General features: G+C 41.0%; 2 protein-coding genes across 6 annotated transcripts in view; one reads left to right on the top strand and one right to left on the bottom strand.

Moving 5' to 3' along the window:
- The window catches only part of Dop2R (dopamine D2-like receptor), a 41,939-nt gene extending 38,181 nt beyond the window's left edge, over positions 1 to 3,758 (bottom strand). For all 4 annotated transcript variants that reach the window (XM_043209841.2, XM_043209843.2, XM_043209844.2 and 1 more), the window contains exon 1: positions 3,612 to 3,758. The gene's annotated coding sequence lies outside the window, so the exon portion shown is untranslated. The remainder of the gene's footprint in view (positions 1 to 3,611) is intronic.
- Positions 3,759 to 10,178: 6,420 nt separating this feature from the next.
- On the top strand, positions 10,179 to 11,506 carry LOC108119539 (uncharacterized). Of its 2 annotated transcripts, none has more exons than XM_070279955.1 (2): positions 10,179 to 10,347; positions 10,407 to 11,506. In XM_070279955.1, the coding sequence occupies exon 2, from the start codon at positions 10,443 to 10,445 to the stop codon at positions 11,241 to 11,243; it is 801 nt and encodes a 266-aa protein (XP_070136056.1). In that variant the 5' UTR covers positions 10,179 to 10,347; positions 10,407 to 10,442; the 3' UTR covers positions 11,244 to 11,506. The 2 variants fall into 2 exon arrangements, with proteins under 2 accessions (XP_070136056.1, XP_017088249.2); XM_017232760.3 differs by having other exon boundaries at positions 10,181 to 10,347; positions 10,400 to 11,506.
- Positions 11,507 to 15,296: the final 3,790 nt, after the last annotated feature.

Genomic DNA, 15,296 nt, shown 5'->3' with positions numbered 1-15,296 from the left:
TTATAGTCAACATAAAATTGATAAAGTGCGCTGCTGCATGTGCCGAGAATAGCCGGGCGAGAACGAGGTGGCCCAGACTGGACAGGATGCCCCAAACTGAGTCCTCTCCCGCCTCCTCTCCTCTCCCCTACCCGATGGCTGGCCCAAACTTAACCGCCTGGAGCATGGAGCATATGCAGCATAAGTGCACATAGTTGTTTGAGGGTACATAGTTGCACTGAGAGTAATTGTGAAAATAAAGCAGAAATCATTCATCAAAGAAATTTGTAAGAGGAATGATTTCTTCTCATTATCTATCAGCTCTGTAGCTCTGTAGCTCTTTTTCTATGATAACTTCTATTTCTAGATACAATTTGTCTAATTTTAGTATCAAAGTTACCATTTATTGTAAATTAAAAATATCATCTGACATAGTTTGTAGTAAATTTGTTATAATATTAATTTCTTATCTAAATAAAATTAAACATCTAAATTAAAACATGTTTAACAATCATATGTATATAATATTTAACGTGAGGTAATATCTTCCATCTTTATTTTGAAAAATTGTATTACCTATTTGGCTAATATAAAAAATTTTACCAAATAATCGATAAGTTTTGTATAAAATTTTGTTTGTTAAAATATCATAAAATCATTAACAAATCAAGAGTTTGTGAATTTTATTATATTTTATTTAACAATCCCAAAAATTCGGACTAAAATTTTTTATTGATGAATAAAATGATATTGATGAATGAAAAATTAAAATTAAAATATGAAATACTCCATTTTTATTTGATCATATTTTATTGCTTCTATTAATGATAAGATAATATTGTTAAAATATTAATTAAGGTTGAAAGTATTTTAAAATTAAAAACCAGTCCGAATATAAGCCCCACCACTTAAAGCTTCAAAGTCTCGCCCCTAAGCATGATGCTAAAAATGTTGTCAAGTGCCTGAAAGCCTCTCAGTTCCCCGTTTTTTTCGAGTGTATACAAGCACTCGGACGCATTGGCCGTGGAAATTAATTACCAGTTGGTGCATAGAAATGCAAGCAAAGAGCCAGAGAACATAGACCGACCACAAGATACTTTTGGTCGGGTCGTTTTCATTCCGAATCCGTTCCGGGCAAGCACCACAAACACCTACCGTCCGACCGACCACCTAGCCGGCCCACTCGCCGCCCACTCTGCAACACCCGGCGCCACCCAAAGCCCGCAAACCACTCGACTGTTATCGGCAACTGTGCGAGATTTCATAAATTTCACTGGCCATTCCAAATTAAAAAGAAAAATCGGCCACGCCGCCCCAACAAAGCCAACAAAAGTTGAATCGTTAAAAAAATAAAAGTGAACGCAAACTTTCACAAAAGGCATTAAAAATTAAAAAAAAAAAGGAGGACAGTAAAAAAACACACAAGTGTGTTTGCTGAAAAGTTACAACGAAAAAAGAAAAAAAAATAAGGAATATGAGGTTAATAATTCTTTCTACCTTTTGCGGTTGCGGGGCGCAAACTTTTATTTTATTTATAAATATATAATATATATACGAGAACATTTTATAAATATATTTTTGAGTTTCTCTCCGAGCAGAAAATGTTAATAATTGGCTTGGCTGTTCAAGGCGGAAGGACCTTACCATAAATTGCTTGGGATATTATCGTGGCTACCACATCGTCCTGGACCCCCACTCCCCACCTGCGTCCTTGCTCCGCTTCTCGTCCTTGGACGTGTCCTCGTCCTTGCTCGAACTCGGAATTGATTACAGTTCATTTCATTTTGGCTTTGTTTATTTCCTTGCTCTCTCTTTTCATTCTCATTCCTGGCCAGGACCTGGCCCCGCCCCAACCCTCGCGCGGCAGGCCAACATTGATATGGCCAGCGATTTTTTCGTTCATTTCAATATTTATTTGTGTGAGTTATTATTATTATTATTATTGCCACGGCGGTGCCCTCGGAGCTCCGGCTCTCAAATATTAATTTCGCGTTTTTTATTTGCATTTCCGCTCCTGGGAAGCTCGAAACTTGTACTCGCCACTCGGCATTCAAATAGCTCGATACGTATTATTGTATATACTGGTAAGTATCTATGAGATACATTCCTTCCATCAGCCAGATTGTTTGTCTTTAATTATGTGTGAGTAACTCACTTGATCGGCTTGCTGAATTGGGAAACTGAAATTCAAATTGATGGCCAAAGTATGCCCGCAACATAATATCCTTATCCTTTCGAAACAATAACAGCCACGAACAATCCTTGCATTCAATTAGATGGAATTTAATTCCATTGAGCTGGCCCCAGTGCTTGGGCCTTGTGGCATTATCCATCCGAAAGCCGAGTTCGATTGGAGTTGGCCTCAGTTTCTTTTTGTTGCGATAATTGCATAAGTTTGTGATTAGTTGGCCGGGACCTGATTAAATAATGCATAAGCCAGGCCCTCCAAACCGACAGCCAACCAATTAACACAAAATGAATATTTGATATCGGCCAATATATCGGCGAAGTTGTAATTGAGCTTTGAATTAATAAGGGATATCCCTCCATCTACAGTTAATTGATGGTGAGCTTTTGACGGTGAGGGGGTGAACAGGTCCAGCGATTAATTTACAAATTGAATAATAGACTCGCAATCCTCGATAGGCCTATGCCTTGTATTTCAAGTGGTTTTTGGGCGCTTGAGGATTAAGGAGGTCATCGGAAAAGGCTAAATAAGAAGGGGTTGGCGTCAACACTACAGCAGACAGCGGAAATCACTAACAATGTTAGTCAACCACCGAATCAGATGCATTATAGCTTTATTCAATGAAAATTAAAAATAAGTTCCGATAAGCCCCAATTAAAATATTAATTTAATAAAAATAATACATTATTTTCTGCTTCTCTAAAAATTTTGGACCCAAAATTTATTCCAAGAAAAGCATGAAAAGTTTTTAAAAATAATTCGCTTAATAATTCAAGCCTTGTCCTGAACATTTAATTTGTAAGACCTCCCGCCCCATCTTGGCCAAAAATAACAAACAAGTCTCTTTGAACCTCTTAAGCCCTGCCACGCCCCTCCGCCTGTAACGCCCACCTAGGCAGGAGGAAAAGTACAGTTGACATTTGGAAATTTATGCGATTCAGCGGCTCATTTAACACCGAAGACGATTTAATCCGATCCACGACCGGCCTCCCCTTACCGAAAAAGCTGCTGATTAGTAGTAGATTGTTGTTGTAATTAATAGATGGCTGGGACGAAGACCCTTGAACCTTGAACCCTCCAGCCGCGGTCGCCCAGCCCAGTCGCAGCTCCCATTAGAGGGTTGCCAGGGCGCTTCAACAGAAATCTGTCATAAATGGCCGAAAAGGAGGGAAAATGCAAATCACAATGAGCCTTTTCTTTTCGCCTTCCGACCATCTTGAGTTTCTTATTATTATTATTTTCTTACTTTTTCTGTTTTGAGGCCACAAATATGCGCATAATTAATTTGTTCATTTTTTTTTGCAAAGGGGGCTCTGCTGAGTAGATTAAATGGCATTTTGTCAAAGTGTATTCAGAGTATTTTAATTAACCCCGACACGGAGCGACATTCGTCTATGTGTTGTTCTGGGAATCCTTTGAATATTTAAGTAGTTTCTTTGCTTACCAACCAGGCCGTCCGGTCCTGCTCTGAAGCTGGTGTTGTTGCTGTTATCCTCGCCCAACGGTGTCCTCGTGTCGTGTGTCCCGTCTTCCCCTGGTGCGTTCCCGATGTCCTGTTATCCTTCGAGTCTAAGTAAGTAATGCCAAAGTATTTAGTCTGCAAGAGCAACAAGCAAATGGAATTCTTTAGTCAAGACACTCGCCGACGTCATCATAAAAATTGCAAACACATCTGACAGCCATTTTGCTCGCCCTCAGGCATGTCCTGACAACCTGGCAAGGATATGCGGACGACCAGAAACTGACAGCCCAAAAAGGATGTCTGAAAGCTGCTCACGTCACTTGCAGCTCAACTTGTTCTTAGATTTTTATGCCCATGTGTTGCACTTGTCCTGCTTCTCCATCCTCTTTGTTTCCTACATTTTTTATTACACTGCCGTGTAGCACATCCTGTATATCCTGCCACGACACACACGGACACAGACAGGCTCTGTATTTATGCATATAATATTTGGCAAGTTTTTTGTCTGCATTCCGGCTCTCAAATGCTTTTTAAATATTTTATATTCGATTCGATTCGGCCCCTCCGGCAGCCATAAATTAAGCCCGCACAATGAAAACATTTAAATTCCAATGCTATAGAAATCCCCTCTCTTCCTTTGTGAATCCTTTTATCCTTCATTTATTGGAAAAAAAAATTCAATTAATTTTGTGCGGCACTTAAATTGTGGCTGACTTTCTAGGCCCATTTAATTCCTTTGAAATTATCACATCATATAAAATGAATAGTGTCAACATTTTTAGATTAATACACATTTAAACACTATTCGTGATGAAAACTGATATACATATTATTGGAGTAAGCACGATATATAGATAAGAAGCTTGAAGGCAATGGCATTTAGAAATAAAGAACACATCGGGCCAGACCCTAAAAAAACCCATAAATTAACATAAATCCTCTAATTAACATTTTGAAAACTTATGTTTTCAATCTTAGCAACTCCAACTCCTCCCAAAGATTTAGAATATTTTTATATTGATTAATCTTTTTTTAAATCAAATATTATTTGTCAGAAATTCAAAAATATTTCATAATTTTTCATATGTTTTACCTTTAAAAGTAATTCCACATTTTATGAACCCGCTTTTCATGAATGCCAAAATGCATTCATACTCTTGTCTAACTTTTCCCCCATTATCCTGTGGGCATTATGCATCCCTAATCCGATCGGAGGCAATCTGATTTTTATTTTCAGTCCTTTGTTTCGGTTACCAGAGCTAATTGAAACGTAATCCCCGTACCGAGCCAGAAACTTGCTCCTCCCGAACACAGAGCACACAAATGGTTGAGTTTTTGAATTTTTGAATTGGTAATCCACGCCAAAAACAACGCCTGGCAGGAACAACAAAAAAATAACACATGGCAAGAAACCCAAAAAGGGGAAATAAATGAAAAAAATAGTAAAGCTTTATCCTTTTAGTTTGTTCCGATTGTGTGGGGAATGGGAATACTCTTCGAAACAGGACTTTGGTTAAGTGATAAAAGTGAAAGCTCTAAAAATACAAATACCCATGTGTTTCCTAATTTATTATATTTTTGTTTTTGTTTTGCTCTCTTCCTATAATATTTACTCATTATGTCAGATCCTATCAGAACCAAGACTCAGCAACGGATTATTTTAATGGCTTCCTCCGAAGGAGAAACGGGAGAAAGTTTCTGGGGGGGATTCTGAGAGTTCCTGGGGAGAAAACTTTGCCTTTATATCATGTGGCCTGTCAGTGAAGCGATTCCCCAGAACAAGCCGTTTCCTGTTTGGCATTAGCTTAGGGTATCACAAATGCGACCACGCCCCCATTCCGTTTCCCCAGAAAGCGCCCGCCACACTCTGCCACAGGACGCAATATGAGAAGTGCCCGAAGTGCGAATTTCGCGTAAATAAATTTAATATCTGACGCAATCTGCCACGAAAAAACAAAAGAATCAACTTAAAAAAATGTACACCAGTTTTTGCCCGACTCTGGTGAGTATTTTTTTCTGCCAATTCCGGGGTGAGGGGGATTGCGAGTCCGGGAAACGTAAACGAATTTGTAACTCGATGATGTCGGCAACGCAGCTCACTTTGCCGTAGAGCCGTGTCCCAATTTCATTATGCAAAAAACCAAGGGCTATGGCACTGACTCCCCCTCCCGACTAGAATGCATCTCCCAAAAATGATTAAACAAAACACTGGGTACAAAATAGAACCAGCCGGATGCTTATATATCACAGATTTCCATTTCGTAAATAAACATTTGCCAAACATTGGATTTCGGCAATGGGCTTACCGAGCGCCATGACTGCTAGTCCGTAAATGGTCAAAGTTTCACACAAAAAGTGGTCAAAAAATTATAGACGAAATATAGGCCAATACCAGGGAAACGGCTCACTTCAAAATATTTTTTCATACTTAATTTTGAAAGTTATTTAAATGTTGGATTTTTAATTTTTTTTTTTTCTAAATTTTTTGTAAAGTTTATCTTCAGAAGAAACTATTTTATTATCTTGGTTTGAAGGGAAAAAAACTCACATGTTAGGAAAACGCAAAACAAATGGCTATTTTTATTCATAAAAGTTATCTTACTATCATTCCAAACATGTCTTTTATAAACCATATTTTATGACTCTTAAGATTTGGTACAAGAAAATATGTCTTTTAAATTTAATGACTGAGCTGAGAGGTAAGACCTTGTATTAAAAACTTTTACTATATTAATCTTCCTAGAACGATTATTTTCCTATATATCAAAAATTATTAAAGTTTCTTCTAACCTACATATTTAGACTTAACATGATATTTAATTTTTTCGCTTACAAATCAATAAATTGAAAATAAAAATCCCTCTTCGAAATGTCCATCTTTCAAGGACTTTCTTTGAGTCTCAAATAATTACAATAGCCTTTTGGCAAGGCCACAAAAAATGAAAAATTATATAAAGGAATTTCCAAGTTGTTCGTCCTTTTTTGCTTTTCAGCTTTTTTTTTTTTTTTTGGTCTTTAATCATTTTGAAACTTTTTGAGGAGAACGCGTTCGGCCTGGTCATCGTTTGTTGGCTGTTGTCACGGCATTTTCTGCTGTATAACATTTTTATTGCCTATATATTTATCTGTCCAGACTTGGCCATTATTTTCCCCACAGTCGTTGTTGTTGTTGTTGTTGTTTTTGTGGCTTCTTTGTTGTTGTTGTTTTGACTTTATTTCATTCGACTGTGGAGTTTTTATGACACTTTTGCGCTGTGTTGCTTTGCTGTTTGGCTGCAAATATGCAAATTTACCTCGACAGACTCCCAACAAAAAAAAAATAAACATAAAACCAGGGACAAGCCTACCAAAAAAAAAATATATATATAAAATGATTTTTTGTTGGCGACATTCGGGAGGCTGGTCTGGAGAGAAGGCGATGGGAGAAGGAAATACTTATGCACTTTTGGCCAAAAGGCATATTTAAGGCCGACCTGATGAGCGGCTGGTTGCTGGCCAAGGAGACGGCTTTTAGGAGTAAATATGTACATTTTGACTCGAAAGTTGGGCCAAGATAAAGGTCATAAAGTTTGTCTACTGATATTTGCCAAAAGAAAGACTCCTATACGTGCCTGAATATTTTAATTCTTGTTTGTGAGTGATTTGGAAAAGTTGCGGCCAAAGCTGCGGTTTATCTTCTTACATTTGGGAAACTTTCCATTGGTTCTTTGGCTCTTTATTTTCGTATTATGAATTTTCAATTTTCCATCGGGGAAACCCAAGTGGAACAAAGGAACAGCCCAGCCAGTGACAAAAGCCGAGAACTTTAATTAAATATCAATTTCCGTTGCGGCATCTGATCTGCTTGCAAGTGTATGTGTGTGTGTCTATATGCGTGTCTGTGTGGATGTCCTGTTTGCGGGTGAGCGTTTTGTTTGCTTGTGTATTAGTCGGTCTTTGATCTATCAAATGGCAAAGTCTATTCCTAGAAAGCACACATAGGAAAAGTGGAAAAGCCACAGGAAAACTCATTTACTTGACCAGCCAGGGAGTGGGGTGGGGGGCTGTTGGGTGGCAGAAAGAGATAGCGATAATGTATGCAACACATCACACAGAACACACACACCCACACCCGCCCACCCGCTCTGGTGGCAAACTTTTGCGAATGTGTTTGCCTTGCCCTTTGTCGTTTGTCGTTTTGCAGCTCGCAGGCAAATGGCAAAAGTTTCTTGGCCGGTCGGAGGGAGAGGGTGGCACCGATAGTGAAAGAGATAGGGCTAGAGATCCTTTGACCCCCGCCGCAGCCCATTCTCCTCAGCCAACCCATACATCCCATGCGTGGCATTTGAAATGCTAATGGCAGATGAGCCGAAAGCCAAAGTCCGAGCCAAAAACAGAAACAGATTCCAGTCCCCGGCCTGGGCCTAGGCCTGAGCCAGAGCCCGAGCCCGAGCCAGAGTCTGCCTTTTGGCTCATAATTGAATGTTTTTGGCCACTGCAGTGCAGAGGGCCAGGACCAAGGACAAAACTGTTGGCTAACTAATTTAAATATCATGAATTTAACATAAATATGTGTGCGTCGGAAAAAAAAGCCGACAGAGACAAAAGGCAGTCAGCATATCACACTGATCTGAGTTGACCCTAGAGGGCCAAGACCCCTCCCCAGCCTCCCCCTTCCCAGGACACTCTTGACTTTTTGTTTGTCCAACAAACATCATATACATGTGAGTGCTTTTGCTGGAAATCTGCATAAACAAATAGTGGGAGAGAAGTTTCTGTAAACTGTTGGGGTCAGCAGACAGGATATGGGAACACTGGGTCAATGAGCAAAGGACTCTTGTCTTATTTATATTTATACGTTTGTTGGCCAACTAGATATGGCGGCCTTTTAATCAAAAGCCAGAAGCTGGAGAGCCAAACTGTGGCCAGAATGGAAATCAAACTGATCAGCAATCCCTTTTTCTTTGCATATCAAATAAATAAACTTTTTTTCTGCTGACTGGCCCGTTTGGCAGAGCACCCCCCAGGATGTGCCCCCCTCAGTACAACTCCTTGAAAATACACCCCCTCGGAGGGAAAAAGAAAAGCAACATTAAAGGCAAATAAATAATTTCGCCTTTGACTTGGTCCTTCGGCTTTTATCGGGTTTTGTAATAAATTTAAAGTTGTCTCTGGCGTTGACTTATCCCCTCCTTAAAAAAAAGGAAGACCCCATCGCCTCAGCCCCCTGTCAGTCTGTTTTTTAATTTTATTTTCGTCGTGCTCTACTTTTAGTCCCCAGCTAAGCCGGAAGGGATCAAACGGTTTTCCCTGCCCAGTAAAAAATGGATAAAAACGAGCCACCAAAAAAGAGTGTATATATATTTATATGAAAAAAAAGAGGAGAAGAAATAACATTTCGACAGCTGCCCGGGAGGGAGAGGGTTGCCTTTGGGTCAATGAGCATCAGAGGTTGACTGCATAATTTATGAACATAAATGGGCGTGACAAGGGATTAGGCCGAGGGGGCGGGCGCTGGCCGGTCAGCTGGGTCGGGGGTGAGGAGGGTCACCTAATGACTTGGCCCAATGCAAAATGCATGCAAATTGTCAGCGGCAAAGCGAATTAGAATTAATTGAAAATATGGTTTACGGAGGCCAAAAAATGAGGTGAAAATATGAATCAGGCTCATTCAAGGGATTATACAACAAGCTAATGAAAATTAACTTTAGATATCACAATTATGTATTTATTAATAACACAGAATTTTTCATTTCTAAATATGCTTGAGATGCAAAAAGTATTTTTTTAAGAAGAGGTTGTGGTTAGAGCCCTTTTGACGCATATGGATTTGGAGTATATGGATATATGGAGTCCATATTATGGACGATCCTTCACGTGAACGTGACATCCTAGTAGAACGGAGACTAGGAGACTATGAAGACTCAAAATTCACTTATTGAGTAAAGTTGTTACCCATCCATTTAATAGGTTGCCGTGCTGAAAACCTGTTCTAATAAATTTCAATATAAGCTTGATTTTTCAAATACTTAATTTTCTGTTGAAGGCTATAAAAATGCAGTTTGGCGATCAGCCATTTTGCTAGTGATGGAAAAAGCTAGTACCAGAATAAGTAAGAGGTATCGATTAGCATAGGAGGACGGGTATCGATAATTCCTTGAAGTGCAATGCATATGTATTTTGTTTAGATGTTTATAAATTTTTAATAACACTGTACTTCAATAAAAAACTAGTGGAATTAATAAGTTTCTAATTGAATGACTTGTTAAGAAAATATATTCCTGAAAATCGACTGTATTTGCGATGTCTTTCCAAATTTCATCCTTTATTTTACTAGGATCCATTTTTTTCTCCTAGCTTATCTATTTTGTTTAAAATCCTATAGGAATACTTATCATCTTTTATGTTGGAAGAACTACCTAGTGTGACCATATACACTCAGTTTGAGAATTTGTGAGCTTGCGAACCCTGGTCTCTCTAATAAAGCGCTGCCAAAAAAGCGAAGCAATCAGGGAGCCGTTGCCTTTTCCCTTTATTTCTGCCTCATCGCATAGACCTTGTCGGACAGTTCAGATAGCTTGTGACTTAATTCAGAGCATTTCGTCGCGTCGACCCTGCTACACACAATCTGTTTTGTTACATTTTCGGCCCTAAAAAATTTTAAAGCCAAAAAACCCAAAAAGTAACCAAAAATTTGTACAAAACGGAACAAAATAAAAAAAATTCAAAACAAAATTTGGTAAGATTCGTAGTCTCAAAAAAGAAAACAAGTGAAAAAACAATCCATCCAGCAAACAGCTTTGCCTTCGCCACAAACTACAACCATCGTTCGCTATGACGTCCGCCTTGGTGCTCCTGATCACCACCGTGCTGCACTTCGGCCTGCGCGGCAGCTGCTTCCTGACCCTCGATAACTTCCCGGTGGTGCCGGGCACCGTTTACGCCGGACACATCGCCTACTGCGCCGTGCTGCACTTCCTGCACGACATTGAGATCCTGCCCAGCCGCTATCGCAACCGCATGGGGTGGCTGGCCGCCTTCCTGCTGGAACTGGTGCTGGGCGTGGCCGTGATGGAGGTCCTGGCCTTGTGGCTGTGGTGCAGTGTGGAGCGCATCGCCCACTTGACCATTCTCCTCGTGCTGCGCCGGTACGGTGGCTTGTCCGCCCAGTTCATACAGCAGTGGGAGGCGGTCATCATGGGCGGAGTCATGACATCGCTGGCGATTGTGCTGTGGCTGAACGCCTACGTTGCCACGGATCCTGTAGCTAATGACCCACCAGCTGCAAACCCGACCCCGTCACCCAGGTCGACTGCGATCGCCGCTGCCAGTATCAAGACGAAGCCCAAGAGCCGTTCCCATACCAAGGAGAAGCGCCGCTCTAAGGGGCAGGAGGAGTTTGAAACAAAGGAGCCCGATGATAATGTACAGGATCTCTGGAATCCGGAGGAGCTTAAGGACCTGGAGGCTTCGCAGGAGGACGAGGAGGTACCGGAACTGGTGCCGATGCAACCACTGGAGGACCAGAACCTCGACAAGGATGGGGCGGTGAAGCTTCGCGGGACGGAGCTGCGAGTCTTCAAGGATCCGGAGCTGCAGTCCGAGTTCGAACACGGCTCCACCACTGAGTGCTAGTCGAAGCACCAACCATTCTGGCCGTCCAGCAACCATCCTGACCCCCAGTTCCTGTACCCCCTGCAACAAACTCAACTAGCAAATAGTTCCAGTACCATCACCGGCAAATGTATTTATTCCAGCCAGATGGACTCCAAAAGGCTCTAAGGACCATGGCAAAAGGATGTTCGAAGAGGGCTAGCGAGAGGAGCGGGAAGAGGGCGAGTGGGGCTGGTGTGAGGGTGGAAAATGATGGACTGCAGTAAAATGTCTATGAAAATTGACTTGGCATTTCTAAAAAGGGCATTCAGAGTCAGCCGGGCGGAAGGAGCTGCCAGCGCCTGGATGCGCGTCAATTGACAAATTGTCCTGGCCCGCTCTAGCCTGTTCTGTTCTGTTCTGTGCTGGCCGCCAGGTCTGGGTCCAGGCCATTTCCATTCTGCCTCTCCTCTTTGGGTGCTTCGCCCCTGCGACGACGAAAAGTCATTCAAGCTCTTGTCTAATTTCATTTCATTTCACTCGAAGGCCAATTTTTTGGTTTCTGTCTATTATTCATATAAAATTTCCTCCTTTTTTAGGCAGTAATTTTTGGTAGGCAGCCGGGCAGGCAGGATGGCAGGCGGACCAGGCGCAGCATTACGTATACGCCGTGTTGTTCACGGAATTATGAATTTTCTGTGTATGTGCGTGCCTAAGCAAACAATGGGCCGAGCGCGGAGCTTTTGTTTGTTTCCTTCACCCACACAAGCACACAATACACAACACACAGGCCCACACAAACACACGGATACAGATACAGATACAGGACGCACACACACATACACTTGTACAAATTGCGGTGCGTGCCTGAGTTGTATATTTTTAGGAACATTGCTTCGAAAGTATTTTAAAGACGGTCCACCGACTCAGATGAAAGCAATAACAGGAGGGATGCTATTTGCGAGGGGCGGGGGCCCATGCCACCCTCTGGACATACAGGGGTTGCTTGTTAAAGGTGGCTTACTGGAGCAGAGGGCGCCACAGGGAGTGGCCAAGGGACTCGGCCAGACTCGACCATCGATGATGATATCCTTGATGCTGTGAAAACTTCCCATCTTGATGTGCATAGAATTTTTCTTTCTCCATTTTGAATAAATCGAAAATGATGGCAATGACTGGGGGATTAGTAGGATTTTAAGGAAATAAATTGTTGGCTGTAATTCATTTGATCTTGCGATTAAATAAATTGTTTCTTAAGTGAAAGGCAATTAGAGTTTGTTCGTTTTAGTTCTCTAAAATTTGTTAAATATTAATCAAAAGCATTTTAGACGACGTCGAGGACGTAGCTTCCGTTGCATGTAAGAGGTCCCGGCGTTTATTTTGTTGTCTTCAAGGTTTCAAATGAATATCTTAACCATTAAATTATTATATTGAAATTAAAAGGTGGCTTTAATTGAATTAAAAGGTGGCTTTAGCAAATATCATCATCAAAATAAAACCCTGCATTTCTTCTAAAAGCCATTCTGTTTTTATGGAATAATTCCCTATGACTTTACAACACTTTCTTTTCTACTTCTGCTTCTACCAACATCAAAATATTAAATATTAAAATTGACTTCTATCTTGAAATCAATGCCAATCGTTAATTATCCTTACAGCTTTTGCTGATAACCTCGGCTGGGCTGATATTGATTTCTATTTAATTTAAATGCCAATTTATCACTTTCAATCATTTGTGCCGCCAATTTGAAAAGAAATCCTTCTAAATTCGAGTAAAAATCATGGCGGGCTTTTATCTCTTCGCTCACCCCAGCAAATAATGTTGTTATCCTTAGAGCTTTTAGTGAAAATTTTCGCTTTCGCTTTCATCCGGTGTCTGTGTGTCGCCGTCCCTGTCTCACTGAGTGGCAGACTGTGGAGGGGCGGAGTGTCCTTCGGGCCACCAGCTGAGGCCGAGGACAATGACAGAGCGGAGGCTAATTAGCGTCGTCAACATGGGCCACCTTAAGGTCCTTCCATCCTCTGTAAAACCAAAAACGCCAAACCCCAACCCCCGAAAAACGAGGCCCATTTTCACTCGGCTTGTGTTTGCAACATGATGCACGCGTCCCACGCGGCGCAGGACACAAAATGAGTTGGCCTAATGATGATACAGCACCACTAACCCACTAACTCACCAAGCCATCCACCCATCCAACCATCCTCCCGACATGCAAAACGCCAACAATAAAAATGTCACTTTTGCGTGTCGGGCAGACGGGAGGAAAACATTTTCACCAAATCGCAAAAATTACAAAAGAAAAAAACCAGTGTGGCTGGGGTTGGGGTTGGGGGAGGGATGGTCTTATCATAAATCACGAAACCGCTCACTGGCCACGCCCAGAAGGGGGCTAATTAATTAATTAGCAACAGCGTCTCATCATCATCGTCACCAGCGCCGCCGACGTTGGTCGAGAAACTTCTTCTTTTGCGTGACAATTCCGTGAGTTCTGCATTATTATTATTATTATTATTATAAAAGTACATATTTTTTTTGGCCTGGCCAAAAGCGAATTGTCAGCACAAAAACATGGCCAACAATTAGCGAATGGAATTTGCACTTAGTTTCTTATCGGCACGCACCTCATATTTTTTCGTCCTTTGTAGATTTATGTGATTGATGCACGATCCTGGCACTTGTGGTAAGTAGGAGCGCACTGCCACAAGTGCCAAGGATGTCGTGTCAAGGCGCGACAAACAATGCCAGACCTCTCCTTAGGCCCCCGCCCCAAAAAAACACAAATTATTCTTGTTAATAAACATTTACAACCGATATCGAATCGCCAGGATCTAGTCAAAAAATAGTTCCACTTTGCATTTAATTAGTCCGCACTGGAAATAAGTTTTGCACATTTTACGCCTCAGTTGGAAACTTTTTGCATATTTTTTGATTATTTCTGATTGCGGCTCCCAAGCAGCCCTCATTGTTTCCCACTTTGACTTTCCGTCGATTTAACTTTCAGTTTTGCTGCTCAATCTTGTCGGAAATTATCCTTGAAGTGTTTTGTATTGATTGCACTTCTGGCAGGAAGCGCTGCGAGAGGAGAACAAACAGCAAAAAAAAGGCCACAAAATTGCATTTAAACACATTTTTCGTTCGTCCCCGAAACGCAAAACTTGTTGGCCAAGTTTCCAACATTTTTGTTTTGTTTTTCGAGCATTGTGTTTGGATGCTTTATGAAAATTTCAAGTACATAAAATTTTTATGATTTTTCAACAAGTGCACACACTGTGTAGGTAGGTCCTCGTGCCTGTCTGCGTTGTCTGTGTGTGTGTGTGTGTGTGAGTTACTGCGGAATCCTGAATTTGATTGCCACACGAAACACACAAAAACACACGCAGGGAGAGCTTTTCAGTCTTTATTGCTGCTGTTAATCTGCAAAAATTTGTAACATTTTCCAATTTGGTAATCGTCTGAAATGTTTTAAAATGAGCGAGAACAATGTGTCTGCCACACAGACTTACGCACGCATACATATATTTGTATATATGTCAGTGTGTATTTTTGGTATTTTCGCGGCAGCATTGTTTATGAAAACACCCTCGGCGCAGAATTGTAAATTAAATTTTGTGCAGCTGCAAAAAGCAGGAGAGCAGGAAATGGGCTCCACACAGCCCCTAATTGATGATGAAGCCACTCAATGTTTACCTGCCGCAATTATAAATTAATGGAGCGGTTTTAGTTGCAGCTCCGGCCCCCAAGGATACGGGCTCTAAGCACTGAGCATTTGAACAGAATTAACGACCCCGAAATACAAAGGGATATCCTTTTGAATACATCGGAGTTCTGGGGGTTCGCATAATCTAATTTTGCATGGTTTAGTTTTTTGGTAGCAAACAGGATTCAAGTTTTGAAATATGTGCGATGTTTTTTGTTAGGTATTTTTGTATTTTTATTAAAGAACCATTTTTATAAAACTTAAATCGAATTATTTATTTTTCAACTTGAGTCTTAAGTATCTTATAATATTTGTAGAAAACACCTCTATATGATCTCTTGAAGGACCTCCAAAAAAGCACTTCACTTTAATATTTCCTTAAAGGCAAACTAGGTCT

Source organism: Drosophila bipectinata, chromosome XL (genome assembly GCF_030179905.1).
Source record: "Drosophila bipectinata strain 14024-0381.07 chromosome XL, DbipHiC1v2, whole genome shotgun sequence".
Classification (NCBI taxonomy): Eukaryota; Metazoa; Arthropoda; class Insecta; order Diptera; family Drosophilidae; genus Drosophila; species Drosophila bipectinata.
This window is presented reverse-complemented; position numbering and strand designations above follow the sequence as displayed.

Coding starts and splice junctions, on each gene's coding strand:
- LOC108119539 (XM_070279955.1), top strand. CDS start 10,443: ATGACGTCCGCCTTGGTGCTCCTGATCACCACCGTGCTGCACTTCGGC.